The sequence below is a fragment of the Carassius gibelio genome, chromosome B25 (assembly GCF_023724105.1).
Source record: "Carassius gibelio isolate Cgi1373 ecotype wild population from Czech Republic chromosome B25, carGib1.2-hapl.c, whole genome shotgun sequence".
In the NCBI taxonomy this organism is placed as follows: domain Eukaryota; kingdom Metazoa; phylum Chordata; class Actinopteri; order Cypriniformes; family Cyprinidae; genus Carassius; species Carassius gibelio.
This window is the reverse complement of record NC_068420.1, coordinates 5,691,690-5,718,807: the sequence shown is the minus strand read 5'-3', so window position 1 is coordinate 5,718,807 and position 27,118 is coordinate 5,691,690. Positions and strand designations below refer to the sequence as shown.

The window sequence follows — 27,118 nt, the reverse complement described above, 5'->3', positions numbered from 1 at the left end:
AATATCTAATCATGTGTGACTTCAATACCATGATGTCCTGCATTTCTGTACACATGCTATTATATACTGTAGCATGCAGCTGATATACAAGGACAAATCAACGTTACATATTTGTCTTACCATCTTTTAAAATGTTTTAAACCTATGTAAAGGAATATGACTTTGTGTTGTTTGATATCATGTTCCCTCTATTTCTTGATGCCAAAATGCACTTCATGTAAATCAATTCTGACACAGTTTCTCGTTTTTACTTACCTGCATTTTCTCTTCTAATTTCGACTTACCTCTGACTGAAATTTGCTATTTTGGTCTTGTGAGTATTATTGAGATTTATGATAAATTGTTTGTGATGTTCCCCGTTTGTGAAATGCTTTGGATTGAAGCATCTGCTAAATGACTAAATTAAAACATTAATTTAATTTAAAAAAAATCTTTATTTCAGATTTGGAGTTTGTAGACCAGGTGTCAGCGAAAGCACCCCTGTGGCTGCTATGACAGGAACCTCTGGCATCATTGTGGAGGTGAAGACTGAGATGCTTTGATTTCTGGCTGTGGAAGAAGCAACGTCTGAAAGACACCTCTGGGCCTGTATAGGGATGACTGGGAGACTGGAGCCCAGGGTGGCTGTGGACTGAGACTGCCTTTGGGGCTGTCTTTGGCTTGGGCTTTTTCAGGAACTTCTAAGGAGGCAATGACACTACTGGGGTGTCTATGACAGGTGCGGAGCAGCCATAGAGGGAACCTCTTTGGTATATTTGGCTTTCTGGATGGCAGAGAACAGGAGAGACAACGGAGACTCTTGCATTTGGACAGCGGAGGCAGGAAGCTCAGGAATGGAGTGGTCATGATGAGAAAAACAAAAAGGTGCAACTAAAAGAAGTATGTACACATCCCTCCGGAAGCAGTACCGCCAGACGCAAATACTGCTTCCTCAAGCCAAGGTGCAAGACGCTACGCAAGGCTTTCTCGCCCCGCAAGACGCAAAGGCGAGAGGAGGGATGGAAGTGTCTCCTGCTGCAGCCCGCAAGACGCAAAGCTGCACAAGAGACACCAGCTGGAGTGGTCTTATGAGATGACCTGAAACAAAACAGAAAACAATAATATTTGACGTTTTGGTTCTTTCTCATGACTCATGAGGATATTAATTCTTTAGAGCTGATCTTAGGTTCACTACCTTAAACCAGTTGTGGGACATGATTCGCCCCAGACCTATTCTCCGGCTTGGCTTCTCATGGAGGAGAGCCCTGAGGAGGTCACCGCATTCTGTGCAGGAAGACATGAAGGACATTTGATAACACAAACCTTTACATTTTAAATAAATTTGCTCTATTTGATCATGTTATTTATTCTAAGCTTTAAGATGTTAATTATACATTTTTTAGTGATGAAGATCTCACCTTTTGACAGGCCGGGTTTGGGCCAGCGCTTGCACTGCAGGAGGAACAGGTCATGGTCACTAGGGAAGCGTCCACACAACATTGCAAACATCACAATCCCTAGTGACCAGACCGTCGCCGGCCCACCGTAGTACTTGCCCCTGCTGTGGTACTCTGGAGGGGAGTACACTGCTGTGCCTGGAGGAGAGAGGAGATTGTATGATGTGTAAGTTTGCTTTAATGCAGCATGATTGTTCTGTATCTATCAGGAGAAATGAATTATATCATACATACCAGAATATGACCTGTATGGTGTCCTCCTCAGAATGTCCCCGCATCCGAAGTCAATCAGCTTGACTTCGGATGTCTCCCTGTTTATCAAGAGGTTGTCAAGTTTGACGTCACGGTGGAACACTCCACGGAGGCGGCACACGTTTGCTGCGTGAGCCGTCTGCCACATGATCTGCCGTGTTGTTTCTTCCTCGAGTCTTCCACCGTGACGCCTGATGAACCCCACGAGACTCTCACAGGGAGAGGGACATTCGAGGACCATTACGAAGTGGTCAGGGTGGTCCGTCCAGTCCAGCAGCCGGATGATTTCTGGTACGCTGGGACCTTTGTTGGCCAGGATGGTGAGGGCGATCTCTTTCGGAAGAGGTTTCGGATGATCAGGCTAAAAGACAGACAGTTCTTATGATGGTTAGATGGAGGTGGTTTCCCAAATAAGGATTTATGTTAATGTTAATATGAGACATTTTATATTGTTTATAATGCAATGTACTTACAATGAATATACTTTCTGTGTGCTGGGTCTTCATGACATATTTCAAAGCCACCTGATGAACAAAAAATAACGTTAAGAGTAAAGAACAAACACTTTCTAGCTTGATAATGTGTTATTTATATCAGCTTACTTTAAGATCATCATTTAAACGTCTGCCTTCGTACACCACCCCACAACCACCTTTCCCCAGCTGATCACCAATGGTGTAGCGACTGAAGATGTAGTCTGTTAAAAGATAAAACAACACGAACTTTCAAACATTGAGAGAAGTGTCTGGTGATGTGTCAAGCTGTATTAAAGCTTGTATTAATCTATATCAGTGATTCAATCTAAAACCTATTCAAATACATTCATGCAATTATTTATTTCAATGACTGAATAATATTTATACTTTTAACACCCATTAGTACATTCAAACATATGAGAGTAATGTTTTAACATGTCATGGAATAAAGATCTAATCATGGCCTTAAAGCTGATTTTGTTATAGTGCTGATGTGTATTTTTGATACTGTGTTTGGTGATTTCATGTGATCAAATCAAAGCTGTATTAAAATAACTGTTTTCATAAGATGGCTGTGTAATGTACCATCACTAGTTCTTCCTGCCCATGCCACCTTCCTCTTCTGTCCCTCATCCTGCTGCTGCTGCTCTCTCTGACCTGAGCTGCTCTCTGGGGTTTTTTTGGCCGCTCTGAAGAAAGAGCGCAGCCTCCGCCACCACTTCTTGCTCTTCCTTTTCTCCTTCACTCTCTCTGCCTCCTCCTCCTCTTTCCTATCCTTTGCCTCCTCCACCTCTCCTCCTCCTCCGTCCTCTCCTGCTCCTCCTCCTCCTCCTTCCTCTCCTCTTTCCTCTCCTCTTTCATCTCCTCCTACTCCTTCCTCTCCTCCTCCTCCTCCTCTTTCATCTCCTCCTCCTCCTTCCTCTCCTCCTCCTCCTCCTCCTCCTCCAGCACCAACAGGGCTCTCATCGCGGGGATGAGGATGTTGAAGCTCCGTGTTGGTGCTGGGTTTTGGGGGTGTACTAGGATGTTGATCGTACACCTCCCCAAACTTCATCGGACTCACTTTTGTCACTCGCTGTCCCATCGCTGCAAACTCACTTACCACTACAACAAACCCACAAAGAATGTAAGAATGTCTCGCGCTTTATATACTCCGCGAGTTCTATTCGAATGCGCTTTGTGACGTCATAAGGCTTTGAGCGCCTCAGAACTTTCTAATGATTCCCGTTCATTTTATATATAAAACATGATAAAAAATAAAATAAAAATAAAAACCTAACAAGGTCAAAACCTTAGAGACTGTTAAGTGTTAGAATAACGCATATGTATAATAAATTAACAAAAATATTTATCTCAAATGTTTTAAGATTTTTTTTTTCACAGATCTACAACATGTAAAAGCTAGCCTTTAAAAAAATTACAAAATAATATGTATGAAACTTTATTATTAATGCTTTATTATTAGTGCTGTTACATTTGTTTTCTTTTCATACCATATATATATATATATATATATATATATATATATATATATATATATATATATATATATATATATATATGGTATGACAAAAAAACTGTGTATAGGCTATAATAGATATATAACTATATGACTTTATAAAGAACTTTTTGTAGCACGTTGTTAGTTTCTCCAGTGGGGGGCGTCTATTTAACATGTAATATAATCTGATTTGATTTAGCCTAACCGTGTGCAGTCTGTGCGAGGTTTATTGGTGTTTCTTCTCTAGAATATAAAATTATGTTTTTCACTGTGTGGAATCTCTGCTGTGCCAAAACAGTCAACTCTGTTTGGAAACTGTATATTCAAATCCACATGCAAATTGCTCTTTGTTCTCATCATTTCCAGTTTCACCAAACCTCAGTCTTTTGCCCCTGAATTTATAACCAAGTCATTCTTTTGTGCAGCTTTGTGAATAATGTTTAACAGAACTTGCTTCTTTCAGCAGTCAATGTAATCCTGAGAAAGTGAGCGTTTCATGTGCCATAGTGCTTTCCTCTGATGTTAATTATAAACCAAACTCTCAAGGTTCCCAAAGTCAGACACTCCACTTGTCTTTGTGCATGCACTACAGTTCACCAACCTGTCTGCATACCAGTGGACTTAAACTTTATAGTGTTCTTAAAGGAACAGGTCAAACAAAGATTAAAATTTGCCCTCAGGCCATGCAAGATGTAGATGAGTTTTTTTCTACATCAAAACAGAGTTGTATAAATGTAGCATTACATCACTTGCTCACCAATGGATCCTATTGTGCGAGTACATTTTCCAGCAAATTTTCATTTTTAGGAGAACTATTCTTATTTTTCCGTGCAGAACTAAAAGCAGTTTGCAGAAGGTCTAAACAGTGACCGCAGCTGTCAAGTATAGGGCAAGATTTAATAACAATGCTGGGCTGTTTCTAAGCTTAGATGATTTAGAACATAGAGCAGGACTATATTCATTACTCTTTTATAGTGCTATTTGTTGCTGTTTTTGGCACTTGATAGTCCCTGGTCCCCATTCACTTTTATTCCACAAAATAAAGAACGTTATAAGAGTTTGGAATGATATGAGGTTGAGTATGGTTACATTTGTATTCTTAAATAATAATAATAATAATAATAATAATAATAATAATAAAAACATTTATCATGATTTTAGACTGATTTAAATAAAAGTGTGTTTGCAGGCCTGAGTTGTTACATATCCAGTGACATCCAAACCTGTTTAATGTTCCAACCTGTTGCTCTTCTTTCACTCCGTTCTTTGATGATGCCTCTCCTTGATCATACAGTGTTACAGAACTGGACCAGGAACAGGAATTTGCTTACATTTCTAAACAAACATCACAAGATGGCATACAGGTTATATATATTAAGGAATGTACTTTTTGAACCAATTTTCTGCTTTGCCAATACATGGTGCACAAAGGATGACAAAAATGGTTGATAATGAAAGGACAAGTTTCAATAAAACAATAAAGAAAACCTTTTTTTTTTCTTTTTTTTTTCTTTTATTTTCATGTAGTCATTTTTAAATCTGACATAGTGATATACTGGTATATATATTTTTTTTCTGTATAGTGCACAAGTTGGAGGATACATGTTTTAGCTCTGGAGAAAATAAAAATTATTTTATGATTTGTATTAGTCAGTGAATCTTCAATTTAAATGATTTGCAGTCACATATACATGTATTTTGAGGAAATTCATAAATGCATTGTGGGAAATTAGTGTATACAGTACAGCACCTTTAGGAAGTTGTTAATTCAATATTAAATATTATTTGCATGTTAACAAAGTTACATTGCATTGTTTCAGTGCAAACATTTAATAAGATATGAGGGATTGCTTAAATGCATTGTGCGACAGTGGATGCATATTCAGCAGCATTATAAAATATTGCAGTTATTCAGAGATATTTTAAATCAGTTTAAAATATGATCAATATTATTTAAATATTAATCTTAGTTTAGTATTCTTTGCTGTTTTATGTAAAAAAATGTATTCTGATTTCAGTAAATAATGGATTGTCAAGTTATTCATGTCCTTTTAGTAAAGTTACAGGGCGAAGCTCTTTAAATATTCCATGACTAAAATGATTTGTGTATATTCCAGGAAGACATATGCAGGCTCCGCCCCCTTTCGCGCGGCAGGTAGAGTTACGAGCGCGAGTCACCTGTCACTCTCGCTCGAGCGCACCTGTTGCATCGTTCTAGACTTTTTGTCCTCACTGTTGTTTTCTGTTTTGCTTTTACATTTTTTGTCTGCATCAGCAAGGTCGCTCGGCAACCCAAACCCCGCCGTGTTTGGAGCAAAGTTCACCTCTGAGAGAAACAGATTGAGATGGAGCCTTGAAGAAGCGTTTTCCTCTGGAGTTTCTGGAAAAGGGAGGAATTATCTGCGAAGTGAAGAATAGGACCGTAGATCGTCTCTGTTGAGGGGTAAGAGCTCGTTTCTATAGTGTAGATATGCCATCAACCCAAGGTCACGAGACGCGTCCGTTATAAGGAGCGCACGCTTGCGATGTTTTACATCTGAAGCGTCATGTCCACTCTTATTTGCGTTTCTGTGCAAATATGATCGGAACGCAATACGTGAAATTTTGCAGCGGTCGTCGTGCGATTAAACGACTAAAACCATCTATGAGACTCACTCATGTTCGCCAACGAGTATCTAGCTTATTAATAGAGGATGTTCATTATAAATGTTTTTTTCGAACAAACATTATTGGAGATGCCTATGTTTTACGAGACAATAGCATTATAGAATGTAACGTTTAATTAAATGTTGCTTACTTTCTTTAGCAATAAAGAAGGATAACAATTTCTGAGTTAAAATTGCTACCATGCTTTTTTTCCAGTGTAGTTGTGAATGGCATTAAATAAATAATGTTTTTTTTCCTTATTGTTTATGTCTATATGTGGTGGCCTATATTAAACAATCCTATGATATAAAAACAGAAGAAATAACTTTACAAGCAATAGGTTTGTTTGATTATTATAGTTTAAATAACTTTAAGTACTAATTCATTAGCAAACATGATATTACTGATACTTGATACAAAATGTCTCAGTTTAACCTGCCAAAATATAATTAAACAAGATTTCTTTAGTCTGTGGTAGCAATTCAATAGATGGAGCTAAAAATCAGTCTGAAATCATTCTGTGGTCTAAATATTTTTAATTAATTGAAAAAGTATATACAAGAAAACATAAGTGAATACCTCTGAACAACTTGGACAGATAACAAAATGCTAATATATATATATATATATATATTTGAGAGCTTAAGTCTGGGTAGTCTACTCAAAAATCAATGATGTAATGCTTAACAGATCTGGTTTGGCAACTTATGATAATCATATGTGTGCCATTTAAATTCCCAATAGCTGTTATCTTTTGTAAAGTAACATTTGCAAAACATTTGACATTTAGGATCCATTCCAGGCGGACGTGACCACAAACAGCAATGACGGCTTGACCCGAGTGCTTGATCAATCCCAAATCTAAGCGTTCTCCTGACATCAGACTGGCAAACAAGCCACACAAATGTCCCTCTTGATCACAATACGAGACAAGCACACTTATCGTTGACGGAAAACCATCATCATCATGATGAACGGGGAATGAAAGCCTTTAGCTGACATTCAGGCTTTTTGCTCGAGTTTATGTTTGATTCGCATTATAAAGCCAATACACCCACAGACTTTATTCCTTTTGCACATCTGTTTGAGGAGGCATTACTTCATTTACTGAAGTCAGTAAAGGTGAGCTTCATGGGGGCTTTATGGTTTTGTTTATATCTTTTAAGGCTTGCACAGTTCAGAGGGGGATTCAGTCTAGGTTTTGCAGTTTTATTAATGCCTGTGATCTGATTGGCTAAGGTGAACTGGAATATGTAATTGATTAGTCGCTGTAGTTCCTCCCACCTCATTGACTCAGTCTACTGATCCAGTAAAGCCTAAAAATGAGCACAATGCACAATAGAGCAGGCGAAGCGAAGATGGTCCCATCAGGGGCTGGTTGTTTTTGCTCGGTCACCTAAGTGAAAGCAAATTCAATTACATATCATGTTCCTCGGCAAAAGACGGCGGTGGCTCTTTCTGTGGCTTTTTGTTGCACGTTTGCTTGGAAACCAAGCTGGTCATTACCATAGATGATTTCTAAGTGTTAGATCTGATAGTTTTTTTGTGCCTGTCTTGATCGGACACTTCATGTATGATTTGGTAACTGTCAGTTGAACTGATTTGCTTTGAATTTTATACAGTAATTGCTTCACAGTTTGTTACAGGAATTTTCTTAGTCCAAAAACAAAAAACATAATTGCATCATTAATTGTGCTAATGTATTTTCTTATATGCACTTAGTAAATGCAGAAAAAAAATTAATGCATTATAATTTGAGAACTACATTGTCTTCTAATAACCGATTCACGTCATATTTTTAGTGCACTGATTATATGCCGATTTTTTAGTTAAATTAAATCATTCTCTTCTCATATTTTGTTCCTTAAAATCAATAAAAAATTATTAAAATCTATAGATCATTGCATTCAAATTTGAATTGCAGTTCTTAATGTCTATCTACTACCTCAATTTAAATTAAGTTCAAATTCAGGAATTAAAGATGCATTCTCAAATCATTTCTGACTGGTGTATAATGCTGCTGTCGAATCTGATGCATTTGCTCACGTTTCCAAATCCTCAGAGATTCCTTTGGGCTATAAATGCTGATGTTTGTTTATCATGCATTTAAGCGTAATCATGGTAGACAGGTCAGAAACCTGATGACTTTACTCCTTTGTGTACTCACTGCTGTCAAATGACACGTTTTGTCTTTAGTAATAAAATATGATCAATGTCAATTTAAGAATAATTGATGGTATCCTCTATTATTGCAATGCACCTTTCAAGGATGAATTAAGATAAGTCTCATTTGCTCTTTAAGAGAAAGAGAATAGTTTAATCTATAAGCGTAAGAGTCTCCAATGATCTCAAATGGGTCTTCTCAAGAATTTCAGTAGAATTATTAACTTGTACTCAGCTTTGTCTACAATCTTAATATGATCTTAATATGAATTCTTCCAAGATCACATGATCACATGAATGTTTCTAAGTGTTATTTCTGAATGTTCTCTGAGAATGTTTTAAAAACCTTTTTTCTTGGTTATGCAAATGTGTAGGGAACATTCCATTTGATCATTTTCCAAATAATAAAGTTTCATACAGATTCAGATTTATTTCAGATAACATTTACTTAAGACCCAATAACTTTGACTGAACCTTATGTGTTTTCTGTTCTAAGAATGTTTTGCTAATGTTTCCATTAAGTTACTTCTGTCCTCTGAACATTCAAAAAAATTATAAATTTTTTTGGTTACAGTATGTGAACACTTTCCATTTTATAGATTTACAAACATTATGGGAGTGGTGCATTTGAAGGTTGTCTTAACAGTAGTAACATTTAACAAACATTATAAAAACATGCAACTAAACCATTTCAGAATAAAAGTTCTATGAACAGTGTAATTTGTCTTAACATTTTAGCAACATTATTAAATACCAAATAACTCCTGCATACAACAAAAATATGTTTGCTAAAGTTATTAAAACATTCTCAGAAAAGCCCCTTTTTTAATTTATTATATTTGTATAACCCAAGAAAATAAATAAAAGTAAGAGAACATGCAAACATTTTGTGAATATTATATATTAAATGACCTCTGGACTCTAGTAACATCTAAAAACTGGAAGAATGTTTGTTCTTAACTTTGAGAGAAGATTGCCATAACATTAGCCAAAGTTCTGCTGAGATTGTTCCTTGTTAGTCAGGTTGCTCTAAATGACAACTCTTTACTCATTTGTGTCTGCTGTTATCTCTCCTCAAACATTTTTTGTGACAGAAAAGCTTATGATTCTGGAAAACTTTCTTTAAAGTCTCTTGAAATAAGAAAAAGCTACTTTAGCATTAGCTCAGGTTGCTGGATGGATGCTATTTAGACGCTTGTTTTGGCTCAAAACTTCATGAGATGTTATACTATGATGCTAAAATCATGTTCGAGCTGGCATGGAACCTGTTTGCAACACTACTTCACATTTATGCTTTTTAAAGTTAAACCAATACGTTTCTGAACACAGAGCAGTGCATCTGGAGAAATTCAGATCAACGAATGCAAACTCTGGCCATTGAACAAAACATCCTGGAAAAACAAAGCTAAAACCCTAATAAAAGGTGGAGTGGGTGCAACCAACAATGAGAGCTTAAGGTTAAAAACAAGTCCAGGAGTGGTGGAGGCTTCTGAGCCGGCCTTAAATAGACACGTTGAGAGAGGAAATTTTGGACCGGCCTCAAAATGCCAGTCCATTCATCCGCTCAGGTGTGTCAAATACCACAGGACAATGAGCCTGCAGTCTGTGTAAACCTGGTTTAAAGAGAGCAGCCATTTCAATTCACCTTGAGAAAACATGAGCTGTGGGAAAAGCCTTTCAACAGATGACGCAATATTCCACCAGTGCAGTGCATTGTTGCACTACTCCTAATAAAATAAACAATAGCAATACAACAATAATTTTTATGTAATGTAATGCTAACCCAGACAAGATTTTTGTATAATGCTATAATTCATGTATATTTCAATTTCAAAAAAGAGGCAGAACTGTTTTCAGCATTAATAATAATCGGAAATGTTTCTTAAGCAGCAAAGCATTATATAAGAATTATTTGTGAAGGATCATGTGACACTGAAGACTGGAGGAATGATGCTAAGAAATACAGCTTTACAGCACAAGAATAAATAATTGTACTATATATTTTACAATATATTCACATAGAAAACTGAATTTTATATTTTACGACATTATTGTTTTTTACTGTATTTTTGAGAAAATTTATGCAGCCTTGGTGAATATTAAAAAATTCTTACTGACTGCACTTTTTTTAATATTAGTGTACATTATGTACCTCAGTGACAATATTTTCTCTATTTTTAGATCATGTCTGTAAAATTCTGTTTCAAAACACCCAAACACACAAAATGACAACAGATCTGCATAATAAAAGAGCAAAAGGTGATGTTTTAAGCGTTGGGTCAATGTCTGCTGTTTTCCCTCACCGAGAGAAACCCAGGGGATTAGCAGGTGTTTTTTTATTCAAAGTAGTATTGTCTTTTGATCTGAATAAGTGTTGTAGTTTGCCTGTGGTGACTAGTCACACTGCATGCAGAGTAGACAGTTTTGTTCTTCATATAACGGCAATTATTTAGATTTAGTATTTTTAATGACAGTGGTTTAATGGATGAATGAATGTGAAAATCAACTTCTTGTAGAAACAATTTTCACTTAGAAATTCATAATTGTAAATTCACTTGTACATTTCACAAATAATTACAAAGAAACAGCAAGTTGGATTGAATTTAACAACAGCCTTAAACTTTGAAGTAGACTGAAATCATTAAACATAGTTTTTTTTTTAAATAAACATCGAAAACTCATTTTTTTACAGTGTTCATGTAAAATCCAAAGAGTTTCTTAACAGAATCTTACCAGCAATTACTTGATTTCCTGATTTCTGCACTTTAAGGTTTCACTTAACAGGGAACATTCTAATAACTTTGATGTATTTTAAAGGTTATGCAAGTGTTATGACAAAACATTCTCAATTTATGGAATGTTCTTATGATATTTAATATATGTTCTCTTAATGTGTAGATGAAACATTTTTAAAATATACAAAAATGGGTGTTTTAAACATTTATAGAACATTCAAATGTAACATTCTCATAACTTTTTCAAAATGATGGAATGGAATGTTCGTTTAATGTTCACATAACTAAGAAGAGATAACATTTAAATGTAACGTTTTCAAATTATTCCAATGTTTACAAAACATTCCAGTGTTCCGATAAACTTCACATAACCAAGAAGAAACGTTCTTAGTTGTTTCAAGTTTTGTAACTGTTTCAACTTTATAAAATAGTATGTTCCTTTAACATTTGTAAAACCAAGTCTTAAATTTTGAGAGAGTATTCAAATGTAACATAACCATAACATTTTCAAAATGATAGACTGGAATGTTCCTCTAACTTTCTTAATACAAAGCAAAAAATTAGGACATTTTCAACTTTGAAATGTTTAATGGGAAAGTTAGCAAAACATTCACAGAACATATATTAGTTAGCTTGGTTCATACAGATGACATTGAATAACAAACTATTCAGGTTGACAGACGTAGGTGTGGTATCGGTGCTATGTGTTTGTATGATACTGATAAAACTTTACATAGTCAAATGCTTATGTGCAGAGCTTATGTGTTTTGTTCTGAGAACGGCCTTTGTTTTTCACTTTGCTTAAGCTTCAGGATTTGATGCAACATCTTTCAGATCATTGCAAATTAATTTTGGGGCGGTTTCCCGCACAGGGTTTAAATTAATACAGGAATAGTCTTAATCTCGAATAGCTTATCTTTGTTTAAAAAATGACTTTCTGAAACACAGATAGTACTGATTACTAATTCCTGGACTGTGAAGTCCTGAACTAAAATAAACTCGATTAATTTAAAACCAATTTTGCTAATCTGAATTAGGATGACTGTAAAACATGGAATGAACCAAGAAAAGCTTACATTTGTTTGGAACTGAGAAGCAAATCCAAGGAAAACAATAGCAGTGGAAGAAAGCCTGCAATCAACAACAAAAACAAACAAACAAAAATTTAATGAACAAGAGAATACATTTGTAAAGCAAGCAGAGTAAACTGCATGCATCAGGTGTCAAATAATAAAAAAAGGAATGTCTAGGAATCTCTTTGTAATGAATTCTTGCATAAATTCTTGCAATCAGCTGTTGTTGTCAGTTTTGTAACATTTTGTAATATATTATACATAAAGCAGCTGTGTCTATATTAGCACCCTAAGAAAAAATGATCAAAAAGGTTGTGAAATTACACCTGTATTTTTTCTTACCTTTATCACACCAGGGTGACTAGGAACATGAAATTATCCATCCATGAATTCGTGTTTCACCGGAATATTAATATGAGGAATGCAAAGGCCAAATTCCCTTTATAGTCCATCACAATGATAAAACAAAAACAAAAATAGTTCTGATGTGGAGCAACATATTGTTGAGCTTCACAAAATATGATGTCAAGAAAATAGCACAAAATAAGAAAAGCATTAAACATTGCTATTTCCACCATTAGGACAATAATTACAGCTTCAGTCAATAGGAAATGTTACAAATTTGCCTATAGACTCCAAGGAGCACAGCTGGATAATTACAGAAAATAGTTGAGTCTTTGAGTCAGAAAGCCTTATAATGGGCCGTGGCTTGATTTTCCAACAGAACAATGATCCCAAAGGACCATTAAAATCAACACAAAACTGAGTCACTGAGAACAAAATGAAGGTCCTGCCTTGGCTATCCAAATTCACTGACCTGAACCCTATAGAAAACTGGAGAGGAAAGAGTATCAACATGGAGCTGGGAGTCTGAAGGGTCTGGAGAGATCCTGTATGAAGGAATGGTCTCTGATCTCGTCAGATTTATTTTTACAGGCTTTTTTGTTCATATCGAACCAAGGCCTCCTATTATTTTGATATATAAAGACTGGAAACACATTAATCTGAAGTTGAATTTAATTTAAGCCTTAATTTAGTCCTGAAATAGCTCCAGTCTTCCTCTAGGGAACCAGCCTATTAAATTCCGGACTAGACCAAGTTTAAGGCTATTTAAAACCACGACAGAAAAAGACGATTTCTGTTAATCTATTTTAAATTACCATTTTAGTTTAGGACTAGGTTTAGTCTCTGTCTGGGAACCTGTTCCTCAGTGTCCCATAGTGCTTGTGTGACTCCCAGTGGCCTGTTATATATAGTTTTCTATACAAGTCTCTGATTGGTCAAATCGGGCGATTTATTGTCTGGCTTAAGTGGTCTGTTGGAGTGTGTATTTGTCTAGTTCTTTCTCTTGGAGATGAATGGATAGGTAATGGACAGACTGCTTTCTATCGTGAGGCAACAATCAACAGTAGCTGACATTTATTGACACGAGATGATTGAAAAGTAAATTAAAGTTTATATTTGAAGTAAACTGTTGTTCATGTTTTTGTGTGTCTTTTGTGTGAATGACAGCGAGAACATTTGATGAGGCTCTTATCTCCTATTTACACACAGACCTCTGAATATCGACCGAATGGCAGTGTTACCATCATTATCACAGAAAGTTTGACATTTCTGAGCAGTTTATCATTTGAAAACAATGGTTATTTGCTTTAGTTCGGTTTTGAGCAAGAAGTAAAATGTTGGAAAGTGAAGCCAAAATGTGCTTTACTGAAACACACACTTCTCATTTTATTGCTGTTCAAGTAAATGTTTAATGTGAACTTGCAACAGATCTTATGATTTTTTTGAAGGATGGACAGTTTCAAGCTACTTTTTAAGCATTTAGGCTCGTAGCATCAGTTTTGGTTTCTCCAAACAATCCCAGTGACACCGGATCATTCAGAGCCAATGAATAAAACACTGATAAGAGATACACCACAGATTACAAGCTCTGAATGCACAACTATGTCATTGAAATGCACTGCAATAAAACCACTGCATAGCAATCTGTGTCACACACTCATTTACACACACTCATTTATCTTCTATTTTAACTTTTTAAATTACGAAATATTTAATTCAACAAACCAAATCAAAAATGAACACTAATCACCATACTGGTGACTTACTGTAATAGTAATTAAAACTAAAACATAATCAAACACACAAAAAATAGGTGTTTAAAAGATGCTTTAATTTTAACCGACAAATCCTTACAATTAAATCCGAACATCCTTACAATGTTTTGACCAAACAAGCAAAATAAAATAATTCAAATGCATTCAAGATACAAATACACTTTTTTTCAATCAAGAAAGAGGTCTTAATTGGAAATAAATGTGGTGTCACATGACAAAATTAGTCTATATGCAGTGTCCGTATTTGTAGTTTTGCTTCAGTTAAAGTGCTGTTTCTTTGTAATTATAAGCTGCTCATACTAAATTACCTAAAAGTTGTTTTTATTAACACTTTTTTTGTAATCTCAACATTTTCTACATTAGATCAAATTTGAAAATATATACATATAAGCATATGTATATTTTTTAAGGATCGCATCACAAACGAAGACTATGTCTGTGTTCAGAATCTAATATTAGTATATATATATATATATAATCTTTTATAAATAGTGTTCAAAACAGTATGTACTGTAGTATATCAAAGTAAACATTACAAACAAACTGTTTGTACTGTTTACTGCATATAAAAAATGCATATAAAAGTGTACTCCATATGCAAAAAATGCATATGTGTGTGTTATATATAAACTTTCTGAATTAACTAGCATAGGTTTTGTCACGGGTCCATTACATGTTTAATTCAGAAAGTTTAAATACTCTATAACACACTTATGCATTTTTTTGCATTTCTTTTTGGCATTTTTAATCTTATTATCTGTTAAAATTACATATTTTTGTCCATTTAATTATAAGAGTCAAGGTTGTTATGTTGCATATGTAGAAAACTGCAGCTGATTTTGCTTTAGGTTTATTCGTTGCATTCGAAATGGACCTTAGACGGTGTGCTCTAGATGTATACTGCACACTTTGGTAAATTTAGAAGGTCTTCTAGGTGTCATGTGCAATCAGAAAATTGGCATATTTTACACAGCATCCATATGGCATACTGTAGAAATGGTACGGTAGTATGGTATGACATTCTGAGTGATAGTCGAGTTTCTGAATTCAGTGAATGTGGAGTTGAATGCGGATCAAATGTCACTGAAATGAGTCATGATTATTTCATTCAGTGCTAATGGGAAAGATCAGTCAGACTGTCTCCTGTACTTCTGACACACCTTCCTCAAGGATTTTAAAAGCAGGTGGACTCCACAAACTCGATTCAAAGTCCTTCGATGTTGATCCTCATCTCATTCTGGAGTGACTAATATTTTATTGTTATATTACTATGACGGCCATACTTTCATGACTGAGTGTAGACGTTTATTCTATAGTCCACATCCACTCAGCTGATGATGTTCATGTTGTTTATCATTTATTGAGGTTACTGTGTGAATTATACAGTGACCTCTGACCTTTTGTTTAAGGTGTATTAAAGTCTAATTTTGTGTATTTATTTATATAGGCATCCCTCACATCTGTATTTCATATTATTGAACAACAGCTACAATACCACTAACATGCAAATAAAGTTCTGCTTGTTTACAAACAATGTTTTTTCTAGGGATTTTACAGGCATATTGTTTTATCAGCGAGTCCAGTTATGAACACACACACACACACACGCAGAGGTTCTCCAGCACATGCCCTCTCATCGGTTAAGTTCAGAGCCAAGGAGTTTATTTGTGTTTAAAGCCTCAGAGTGTGTAGTTAATTAAGTGTCTGAAAAATGTCCCTGTCCCGAGGAGAGGCAGGTCTTGTTTCAGACTGGGCTGCCAGCCTGCTGTTGTCTGCTTCAGCATCTTTACGGGACAGCGGACAGCTGAGGAGATACAACCAAAACAACACTGAGGTTCATCACACCCCGGTGCCGTGGTAAAGCAGGCTTAGTGAGGCATTTGATACACTTCATAAGCTCAGAAAGTGATGAAGACTGTCTGTGTAACAGGAAACCTTGTATATACATGTTGCGTATATGCTTCGAAAAATTCTTAAAACGTCAGCGGAACGTCCTATTGATGTTATTAGTATTTAATGCAAGTTCTCACAATGAAGTAAGAAAATGTGCAATGTTATTTTAACTGTTAAAGATTTTTTTCGCCACATACGCGTTTTAATAATTCCTCAAAGTATCAGTTATAGTTTTGAATAATTCAAATAATGTGGATAGCATGATGTATTTTGAAACCGTAGTTTTAGTAGCTCCTACTCAAAATGTGCATGCTATGCTAGCGTTTAAATAACGTTATTCTCAAATTGTGAAAGCTGGATAGTTTAATGTTACATTAATCAACATGGAGTGGTTAGAAAATGTTTTTAACATAAATATTAATGTCTGTATGTTGATTAGTCAAGAGTTAGATATAACACAAGACTGTCCATGTAACATGAAATGTTCAAAAAATTTGTGTTTTGTCAAATCTTTGCATTGTAGAAATGCTGTGCATGTTTTAAATATTCCGAAATCGGTAATGGAACATCATTTTGATGTTAATATTTAATTAATGTTCTCGCAATAAAATGAGAAGTCATTCTTGATACATTATTTGAACGGTCCAAGATTTTTCGCCCCCAAAAAATGGCCATAATAATAATTCTTCAATGTGTCAGTTTTTAGTTTTGAACAAGTCAAATGAAGCGGATGACATGATGTATTTTAAAACATCAGTACCAAGTAGCTACTGTAAGTAGTTCCATTTCTAAGTTTGTAGGCTTTAAAGCTGTTGCAAAATGCTGCTAAACGTTATGCTAACATTTAAATAACATTATTCTCAAATTACGTAAAATGGAATGCTGCTTCAATCAACAGAGTGATAAATTTGACCTTTCAAAAAAATAATGCATGCATATTGATTATTGAAGAGCTAAGTAAATTGCAGACAGGATGCAGACAGTCAGTTCATGCTCTGTTTGATGCATTTACGGTTCTTCAAAGGAGTCACGTGCCTCAAGAGTCACACAGAGATGAATTATTCACAGCGGCCAGGACACAGAAATAAAGAAACAATGGAAAGGCCTTTGAAAGAGAGAAGGGTGGAGGCGTGGAAAACAAAAATAGCATGATGATTAGCAAGAGATTAAGACAAAGTAAACTGAAAGAGGCAGAGAACGAGTCATTAGTGCTTTACTGCTGAATTCGGGTCAGATACACCGTTTAGTGGGATATTACAGTACAAAAATCATGATTGGTTTTACTGTAATTACTGTGCTATGTGTTTCATTTACTGTGGTGGAGTTTGGTGTTAATGATGTATTCTGTCTGTCTCTCTTTGTCGCAGGTGGATGTCGTAGAAGATGAATGCTTTGGGAACCCCAACAAAACCAAGCAAGTACGTTTTAAACTCGATTCAGGAACTCAAATCTTGAGTTGCTTTTAACTATCCAGGGTTAACTTATTGGTTTTGATATTCTTATTATATGTGAGAACACAATTCATGACACAACATGAGTACAATATTCTAAAGATTCTCTCTGAACAAGTAAGTTAAAGGAATAGTTCAATCAAAAATGAAAATGACTTGAGATTATACTCACCCTTAAGGCCATTCAAGATGTGGATGAGTTTGTTGATCTGAACAGATTTGAAGAAATGTAGCATTGCATCACTTCCTCACCAATAGAGTCTCTGCAGTGAATGGGTGCCTTTCAAAAAGCTTACATGCAAAAACAGTTTGAAGTTAAAACGGCGGAATGATAATTTAGTTTCTTAAAAACATGCAACTTTTCACTTCACAAGGTGTTAATTGATAGAATGGAGTGATGTGGATTACTTGTGGATTATTGTGATGTTTTTATCTGCTGTTTGGACTCTCGTTCTGACGGCACCCATTCACTGCAGAGGATCCATTGGTGAGCAAGTGATGTAATGCTACATTTCATATTAAAAACCCAAAACCATGGATATTTTGAATGATCTTAAATTCTAAATTTTCGGCAAATTTTCAATTTTGGAAAGTATTTCAAAATATAATCACCTTCGCAGTGAGGAGTGTTGCAAAATGCAAAAGGACGGTGCACTTAGCTCAGTGCATCTGTGCACTTTCAATTAGCATGTTTCTGACATCATATGCATGTAAAATGAATGTAGCGTTTACTAATGTTTTTTTTAAGACCGACACACACCAAACCAAACATCCCTAGTTAGTGATTTTTTTGTGAGATTGTGAGTGTGTATATTACAGTCTTAGTTAACAGAGCAGCACTGTTTGGGAATGTTTGCCTTTCCTGCCCTGTTGGAAACAACCTGTCTCTGTCTCTCTCTCTCTCTCTCTCTCTCTATCTCTCTCGCTCTCTTTCTCATACCCCCTTCCCTCTCTCCCATATGCTCTCAGAACCTGTAGATCTTGCTCAATCTTTTGCCAGTGTTCACATTAGACCAGGAGAGTGAGTGTGTGCCGTCTAGAGCATTTAAATCAAAACTAAGCTGTAAAATAATGAAGAGCAGACATCGTCCTCCACCCTCCTCATCCTCCTCTGCTCTTCTTTGCAGTGGGGTGGCCAGATCGGACAGCAAGATCAGTGCCAAAACCCTCTTTGGTAAGTAAACGTCATATTTATTTGTGATCTAAAGGTACTGTGTGCTATTTCATCCTTTTTGCTTTGTTAATAAAATAAAATAAAATAAAATATTTGAAGATAAAATAATTAGATTTATTTAAAAGTTATAAATGAATTTAAATTTAAATTCAATAAAATATTTATTAAAAAGTAAAATAAAAATGATTTTATTTTGCTTTAAATATATATTTAACTTTAACATGTTATATATGCTTTAATAAGTCAAATCAAATATTTCACTTTAAGCATATAAAATAAAATAGTTTACAGCACCTATACCATATTTTATACTCTTTATTAAATTGGTTGAAAAATAGCTACAAATGCTTGTTTTTTTTTTTGTTTTTTTTAAATGTGAAATCAAAGCAACAATTTATGCAAGAAGAGTTTTATAAATTCATTCTGCTTGTGTAAGGCGCAGTGCATCTGTAATGTAGTTGTGTATGGATGTGGTTTATCGTTTCTATGGCTCGTCCCTCCTCCGTGACATCACATCCTGTTTCCTTTGACATGCCAGACAGAGCATCACTGTATGATATGTAAACGCTCTGGTCGTACAGTAGGACATTTGCATGAATATCGCACACACTCTCAGCGCTCACAGGCCTCGCTGTGATTCAGCTAAACCAGAACAATCAGACGTTTGCCTATCAAATGAGTGTGCCAGGATATATTTCAGACTGACCTCACACTATTGAGGTCATGAGTGACAGAGAAATCACTTATATTGGGAACCATTTCCTTGGTGTATTTTACTTCTGGTAATGTTATTCATATATAGGCTTATAGGCTTTAGTTGATGTAGATCAAGTGCAGGGTGACCTAACTTCTTTTCCCAGACACATCCTGGCCTAAATTGGCTAAAAATGTCTGGATTTGGGCTTTTTTTTCTTATCGAAGATCTCTCTACATCCTCATAGGATATTTGTGTGTGTATTTGCATTTGACTGTTCTCTGTGGATCCACACCATGATTGGTCGATTATGTACAATACTTGCATGCTGTTTGTCAAACTACTTTTCAGTCATAACCTCAGTAAGTATGAAAACTATAGGAAAACAAATAAAACAACAACAGCAATTTAAGTCAGTTTAGAAGACCAGACCTGGGCATGTTGGTTTAGGAAAAAGAGGACTTCAAGCAGGATTTATAAGCTGTAGCGAATGAAAAGGTTAAGATAATAGTTTACTTTAATTATGAACTATTAATAAATGTATATATCAATCATATATTTTGGAAGCCTATTTGTGCAAATTAATAAAAAAAGAATTAAAAGAATTAAAGAAAAGTTAATTGCAACAATTTAACATTTAGCAAGTCTGACTTCTTTGTGAATTCTGATATTGCAATTCTGTTTTCATTTTTGTTTCCGCCAACAAAATAAATATATAGCTTTTTTTTTCTTTTTTTTAAATATATTTTTATATTTTTTTTTTAGTTTATATCTTACAATTTAGACATTTTCTTAATTTCTCACAATTAAAATTTTCCTTATTTATTTCTTGCAGTTCAAACCTTTCTTCTGAGAATTATGAATTTTATGTCTCCCAATTCAAACTTTTTTTTTCCTCACAACTGCAAATTTCGAACTCACCATTTAGATTTTATTCTCAGAATTATGAATTTATATCTGGCCGTTACGTTTTTTTCCCCGTCAAATTTAATAATTCATACCCTTTTCTCTCTCTCAAAATCGAGAAGTTCTATATACCTCACAATTCAGACTTTTCTAAATCAGCTGGTGTTTTTAGTAATTTTAAAACACTTTTGTGTGCATTAGAAAATGATTTAATGATTTGCTAATGCTTCTAGTGCTGCGTTTTTATTGCTATTTTATTGTTGTGATGTATTGTTGTTTGTCATATGTGTATTTGTTTAACTGGGCCACCTATCTTGGTCAGGACACTCCTGTAAAATTGATTTATTTTTAATCTCAGTGAGGTTCTCTCCTGGTTAAATAAAGGCTTAATATACATTTACATTACATAACATTTAGTCATTTTGCAGACGCTTTTATCCAAAGCGACTTACAATTGGGGAATATAATCATTAATGGACATTCTTAGTGTGAATAGTGGAGACATGAGTGCTAAATCTGAATAATGCTAACTTTAAATGAATGCATGGAGCAGGGTGTTTGTCATACGCCTGCTGTCATGACTACTAGGTGTGTGTGTGTGCGTCTCGTCCTAAATATACACACAGTCTGCCTCTGTGCCCAGCCGGGTGTGTCTGGAAAAAGGGGACGTGTGCTCAACCCGGTCTGACTTGTACATAAAAGAGGCTTTTGAGCTTTAGAGAAAATGAGAATGAAAGTAAGAAAGGGCAACACACAGAAGACAAGAGAGATCCTTTCTGCTTCTGCCTTCCTAAATCTAATATTGATAATTTACTAGAAACTCAAATTCTCAAAGAGCCTTGGTTGATGGCGTATTGTAATGAGGTCGAGAGAGAAACAGTGACAGTGTTTTAACAGTTGACTGATGGGTTTTGGAAGGTGTTCACCTACTGTACAGTAATACTAGCTCAAGACGAACATGTCCAATTCATATTTCAAACCAAACTCAATAAATAATAAGAACTTCTATTTTACTTAAAGAAAACAAAGCTTATTTTAGATTTTAAAAAAAGAATAAAAAATTAAATAACAAGCACATTTGCGACAAATTTTTCAAAATCTCATTAGTGTAATGCAATTGGGTATTTGTATTTTTTTAAATGAATAAACTAACAAGCAAACAAACATACAGTATTAAATAATATGTAATTATTTTTGCATTACAGAATTAATAGTAAAATATTTCATAACGATGCAAAATATTTTCATATATTTTTAAATGTAAATATATATTTTTATTTTATGATTATTGTGATTTAATTTTTTTTATCATAATGCAAAAAGTGAAATAAAATTCACATTACTGCCATAAAGTTGGATGTTTTCTTTTTACATAATTCTCATTATCTCATCTTCAAAATGATTTGAGGGTTTTTTTTTCATATGGGGTTGTAAATTAAGAAAAATATTCAGAATGAATAAATAAGTAATATAGGATAATTTATAAAATTTATTTGCATAAATTATTATGAATATTTCTTTTCACTAATGTAATGAGAATCAAAATATTTAGCATTGATTTAAAAGTAGCATAGAAAGGTCACAATCAAATATTTTAATAAACCTAATTTTCCTCATGCAAATCATCATTTATTATGTCTTTAGAAACTGGAATGAAATATGACCAGGGTATGTTCTTTATAGGCTTTGTGCAATTCACTGGTGTGTTTAAGTGTGTGTGCATTTATGCACTCGAGTCTTACAGTACATCACAGACACAACATGTTTTTATGTTTTTGTGTTCTGCACTCTGGCAATGACCCATGGGACGGTACACAGTCCTGTCAAGGGAATGAACACATGCAAACCTGATGCTCTTGCAAAGTTTTGCATTTCTGTTTGCTCATACACACTGAGCCATGCCTTTAAATCTGTTCCTATGGTTTGGTTTTATTGTGTACTCGGTTTAAACCTCACTTCCCATCAGCCTTTTCCAAACCAGTCCATGCAAAAAATAAATAAATAAAATGATCAGAGTCATGCACGCAAAGAGACCTTGCAAATGAGGTGGACTGCTTCAAACCCCTCACACTTATCACATCATCAGATAAATGAGTGAAAGATATTGTCTGTTAAGATTGACTGGCTCCGGACAGCATTATGAGTGCTGGACTCCTATAAAAAGTAATGACATATGTTAAATCTAGTCTTCTTTCTATGGAAGCTTTTTTTCCCCTGATGAGATACAAATGTCGTAGAAGTTGTAGAAGATGATGTAGAAGTTTTAAATGTCAATATTTTATTCAGAATACAACATAGATGACATATCAAATGTTTAAACTGAGAAAATGTATCATTTTAAGGGAAGAATGAGTTGATTTTATATTTCATGACATCAACACATCTCAAAAAAGTTGGGACAAGGCCATGTTTACCACTGTGTGGCATCTCCTCTTCTTTTTATATCAGTCTGCAAACGTCTGGGACTGAGGAGACAAGTTGCTCAAGTTTAGGAATAGGAATGTTGTCCCATTCTTGTCTAATACAGGCTTCTAGTTGCTCAACTGTCTTAGGTCTTCTTTGTCGCATCTTCCTCATTATGATGTGACAAATGTTTTCTATGGGAGAAAGATCTGGACTGCAGGCTGGTCATTTCAGACCCGGATCATTCTTCTGCGCAGCCATAATGTTGTAATTGATGCAGTATGTGGTCATTGTCATGTTGGAAAATGTAAGGTCTTCCCTGAAAGAGACGACGTCTGGATGGGAGCATATGTTGTTCTAGAACTTGGATATATCTTTCAGCATTGATGGTGTCTTTCCAGATGTGGAAGCTGCCCATGCCACACGCACTCATGCAACCCCACACCATCAGAGATGCAGGCTTCTGAACTGAGCGCTGATAACAACTTGGGTTGTCCTTGTCCTCTTTAGTCCAGATAACATGGCGTCCCAGTTTTCCAAAAAGAACTTCAAATTTTGATTCGTCTGACCACAGAACAGTTTTCCACTTTGCCACAATCCATTTTAAATAAGCCCTGGCCCAGAGAAAACACCTGGGCCCAAAGATCACGGGCATCCAGTATGGTTTTCTGGCCTTGACCCTTACGCACAGAGATTGTTCCAGATTCTCTGAATCTTTGGATGATATTATGCACTGTAGATGATGATAACTTCAAACTCTTTGCAATTTTTCTCTGAGAAACTCCTTTCTAATATTTCTCCACTATTTTTCACTGCAGCATTGGGGGAATTGGTGATCCTCTGCCCATCTTGACTTCTGAGAGACACTGCCACACTGAGAGGCTCTTTTTATACTCAATCGCAGTTGAGTCGCAGTTGCAAATTGGTCCTCCAGCTATTCCTTATATGTACATTTAACTTTTCTGTCCCAGCTTTTTTGGGATGTGTAGCTCTCATGAAATCCAAAATGAGACAATACTTGGCGTGACATTTCAAAATGTCTCACTTTCAACATTTGATATGTTATCTATATTCTATTGCAAAAGGGGAAGTCGTGGCCTAATGGTTATAGAGTCAGACTCATAATCGAAGGGTTGTGGGTTCTAGTCTCGGGCCGGCAGAAATTGTGGGTGGGGGCAGTGCATGAACAGCTCTCTCTCCACCTTCAATACCACGACTTAGGTGTCCTTGAACAAGGCATCGAACCCCCAACTGCTCCCGGGGCGCCGCAGCATAAATGGCTGCCCACTGCTCCGGGTGTGTGTTCACAGTGTGTGTGTGTGTGTGTTCACTGCTCTGTGTGTGCCCACTTCGGATGGGTTAAATTCTGAGTATGGGTCACCATACTTGGCTGAATGTCACTTCACTTCACTTGTGAATAAAATTTGATGAGATTTTAAAATGATTCCATTCCATTTTTACCCTGTTCAATTTGTACAGTGTCCCAACTTTTTTGGAATTCAGATGAATTTTCAGATGTAAATTTAGACAAATATTCAGATGTAAATTTAGACAAATGTAAAGATTTTTGGCATTTTGCCTTTTATTAAGATAGTATAGCATATAGTATAGGCAGTAGCATGCTGTGGGGTTTCAGTCAGGGCCTTCAGTAAGTAACTGTAAACTACATACCATTACAAATCTATCTTACATATCTCTGTAACAGCTGACGCAGCCATATGCATATACAGTATTTAGCATATTATGCCGCACACAAACTCTCGACGACAATGACAGCTGATCAACAGGGGTGTGGGTTAAAATTCAGAGTAAATTTCCTACATGGATCAGTAAAAGTAATCGACCAATGCACAATTCATGAACATTCACGTCACTCTAAAATGCAGCAGCAGAACTGTACAAATCCTGGACATCCACTCACCACATACACCTCCATAACAATGTGCATGAATCAATACTCATCAAATATAAAGCACTCACCTGTCACTTGTAAATAAAGTATGTGCATCTGTCATTCCATGTCCCTTTACTCATATTAAAAAATATAAATAAACATGGCTAAATAACTTCTTGTGCTCGGTGCTAGCTGTTAGCCACTCAAAGATGCAATCTTTGAAATGGTGCACAAAACCGTTGTTAGCGAACTCAGTTTAAGTAGCTTGTCCTTCAGTTATTCCTCTTTTGTCAGCAAAAGAGCGCCTTGAAAAAGGCAGATCGGCAACAAGATCTGGTGTAGAGGCACCGGCGACAGTGGCTTGGAAATTTCCAAATAACAAAACAGTGTTGCCAAATTGGGCTTCTTTAACAATGTTGCTGTGGGTTGTTTTTCATATCTGCTGGTTGAAGCGACCTCAGTGAAGTGATATTTAATGTGATTTAATGTGAATTTTACCGGGAGAACCCCACTAAAAACATGTATTTAACTCCTGGGACTCGATTTTTAAGGAGGGGCGGGTTCTGTTAAGAAAACCTGGCAACCCTAGCTGGGGGAAGCACTGTGCACGTCTATCATGCCGACACAAGACAACAAAAATGTAGAATTCTGGGATATATAAACTTAGAATTGTGAGATGTAAATTTAGAATGTTAGGAAATTAAGAAATGTGATATAAACTTAAAATGGTGAGGTGTAAAAAGAATTGTGGGATATAAACTTAGCAGAAGAATTCTGGGCAGAATTCGGAGTTTAAATCTCGCAGAATTGCAAGATAAATAAGTTGCAGTGCCAACTTCTTATTTTTTATCCCGTGGTTTCTATAGCTTGCCAAATTTGCTTTCACCTTCTGTCCATTTTCGGATGGTCACGATCTGTGGTGCTGCTGGTTAGAGGTCACTCCCACCATACGACAGATTTCCATACGGTAGCAACCACCCAGAACACCCTAGCAGCCGTGTAGTAATGCAACACCCCTGTGTTCTAATATATGTAATGTTGACTGTGCTTGTTAGAATGGTGCTTTGAAACTGTAAGCGCAGAGGATGCCGTGTGTGTTTGTAGGTGTGGTTGTTGTGGCCCGCGTGGAACAGATGGTGTTCCTTGAATAGTTTCCAGATGGGACACTGTAGCCGTTTGTCACGGCAGCATCACGACAGGTGACGCTTGTACCTGCAGAGGGGATTGAGACAGTTCATGTAGATCGTTGCTGTTTGTGACATGAGACCATATCTGCAACCTATTTTACCTCTGTCATGTAGTAATTAAGGCTAAAAGCATACAGTATGCAACTATTAAAAATGTTGACAGGAGTATCAGGAATGGGGGAAAATATCTTTATATGACAGATGGTTTAAAAAAAATGGTTGCCGTTTGAAAAACCTTTAATATACACTGTATTATTATTATTGTTTGTTTTTGTTTTCAGTAAAGAGATGTGTAAAGTTACAAAAACTTTCTATTTGTCAAAGAATCCTGAAAAAATACCATGATTTCTACAAGTGAATTAAGCATCATAACTGTTTTCAACATAGATGATACGAAAGGAAAATACATTTACCAATATATTTCTTAAAATATATTGTGATATATTGTAATACATTATTTTCCCTTTTTATTTCTAATATTTTATATATTTGAATACATTTAATAATATATTGATGACACATATATTATATAATATATTGCAAAATATACACATGATTGCCGCTTTCAATATATTGCAATATATTGGAAAAAATAAATATATGTAAGAATATATGCCTAATATATTACATGATATTTTCCAATATACTGCAATATATTTTTGTTTCATAAGGGAATATTTCTTGAGCAGCATATCATCATATTAGAATGATTTCTGAATGATTATGTGAAACTGAAGAATGGAGTAATGGTGCTGAAAATACTGCTTTGCATCACAGGAATAAATTACATTTTAACATATTATTTTAAATTGTAATAATATTTCATCAAATAAATGCAACCTTGGTGAGTAAAGAGTAAAGAGATTTATACATATATATATATGTATAAATCTTACTGTCCCTATTTATTTGTTTATTTATTTGAGTTTAAAACAGTTATTACAATATTTCTCTCAATGAATGAATGAATGAATAAATACTTTTTTTAACAGTACTGTAATAAAAACAGTTATTAAAGTGTTTCAAACTGTTGTTTTGTTAAAGAAAGTTACCATAACATTTTTTTTTTCATTTTGTCATCATTTATTGACCTTCATCAAAATGTTTTTGTGGA

The 27,118-nt window shown here is 35.2% G+C and overlaps 1 protein-coding gene and 1 long non-coding RNA gene across 4 annotated transcripts in view; one reads left to right on the top strand and one right to left on the bottom strand.

Annotated features, from left to right (window-relative positions):
* Window positions 1-1,859: 1,859 nt before the first annotated feature.
* On the bottom strand, window positions 1,860-25,511 carry LOC128014142 (uncharacterized). Of its 2 annotated transcripts, none has more exons than XR_008183483.1 (6): window positions 24,904-25,511; window positions 12,286-12,340; window positions 4,889-5,000; window positions 2,291-2,385; window positions 2,162-2,212; window positions 1,860-2,049 (listed from the first exon to the last, which is right to left on the bottom strand). It is a non-coding gene; the product is annotated as an uncharacterized LOC128014142 (long non-coding RNA). The 2 variants fall into 2 exon arrangements; XR_008183484.1 differs by having other exon boundaries at window positions 4,906-5,000.
* The window catches only part of eps8l2 (EPS8 like 2), a 42,070-nt gene continuing 20,791 nt past the window's right edge, over window positions 5,840-27,118 (top strand). Inside the window, exons 1-3 of one of the 2 annotated variants that reach the window (XM_052597467.1) lie at window positions 5,840-6,108; window positions 17,663-17,713; window positions 18,874-18,920. In XM_052597467.1, the coding sequence (XP_052453427.1) occupies window positions 17,679-17,713; window positions 18,874-18,920 (82 nt within the window). In that variant the 5' untranslated portion in view covers window positions 5,840-6,108; window positions 17,663-17,678. Of the gene's footprint in view, window positions 6,109-17,662; window positions 17,714-18,740; window positions 18,921-27,118 lie in introns of those variants that run through there. The other variant, XM_052597466.1, reaches the window with a different exon arrangement.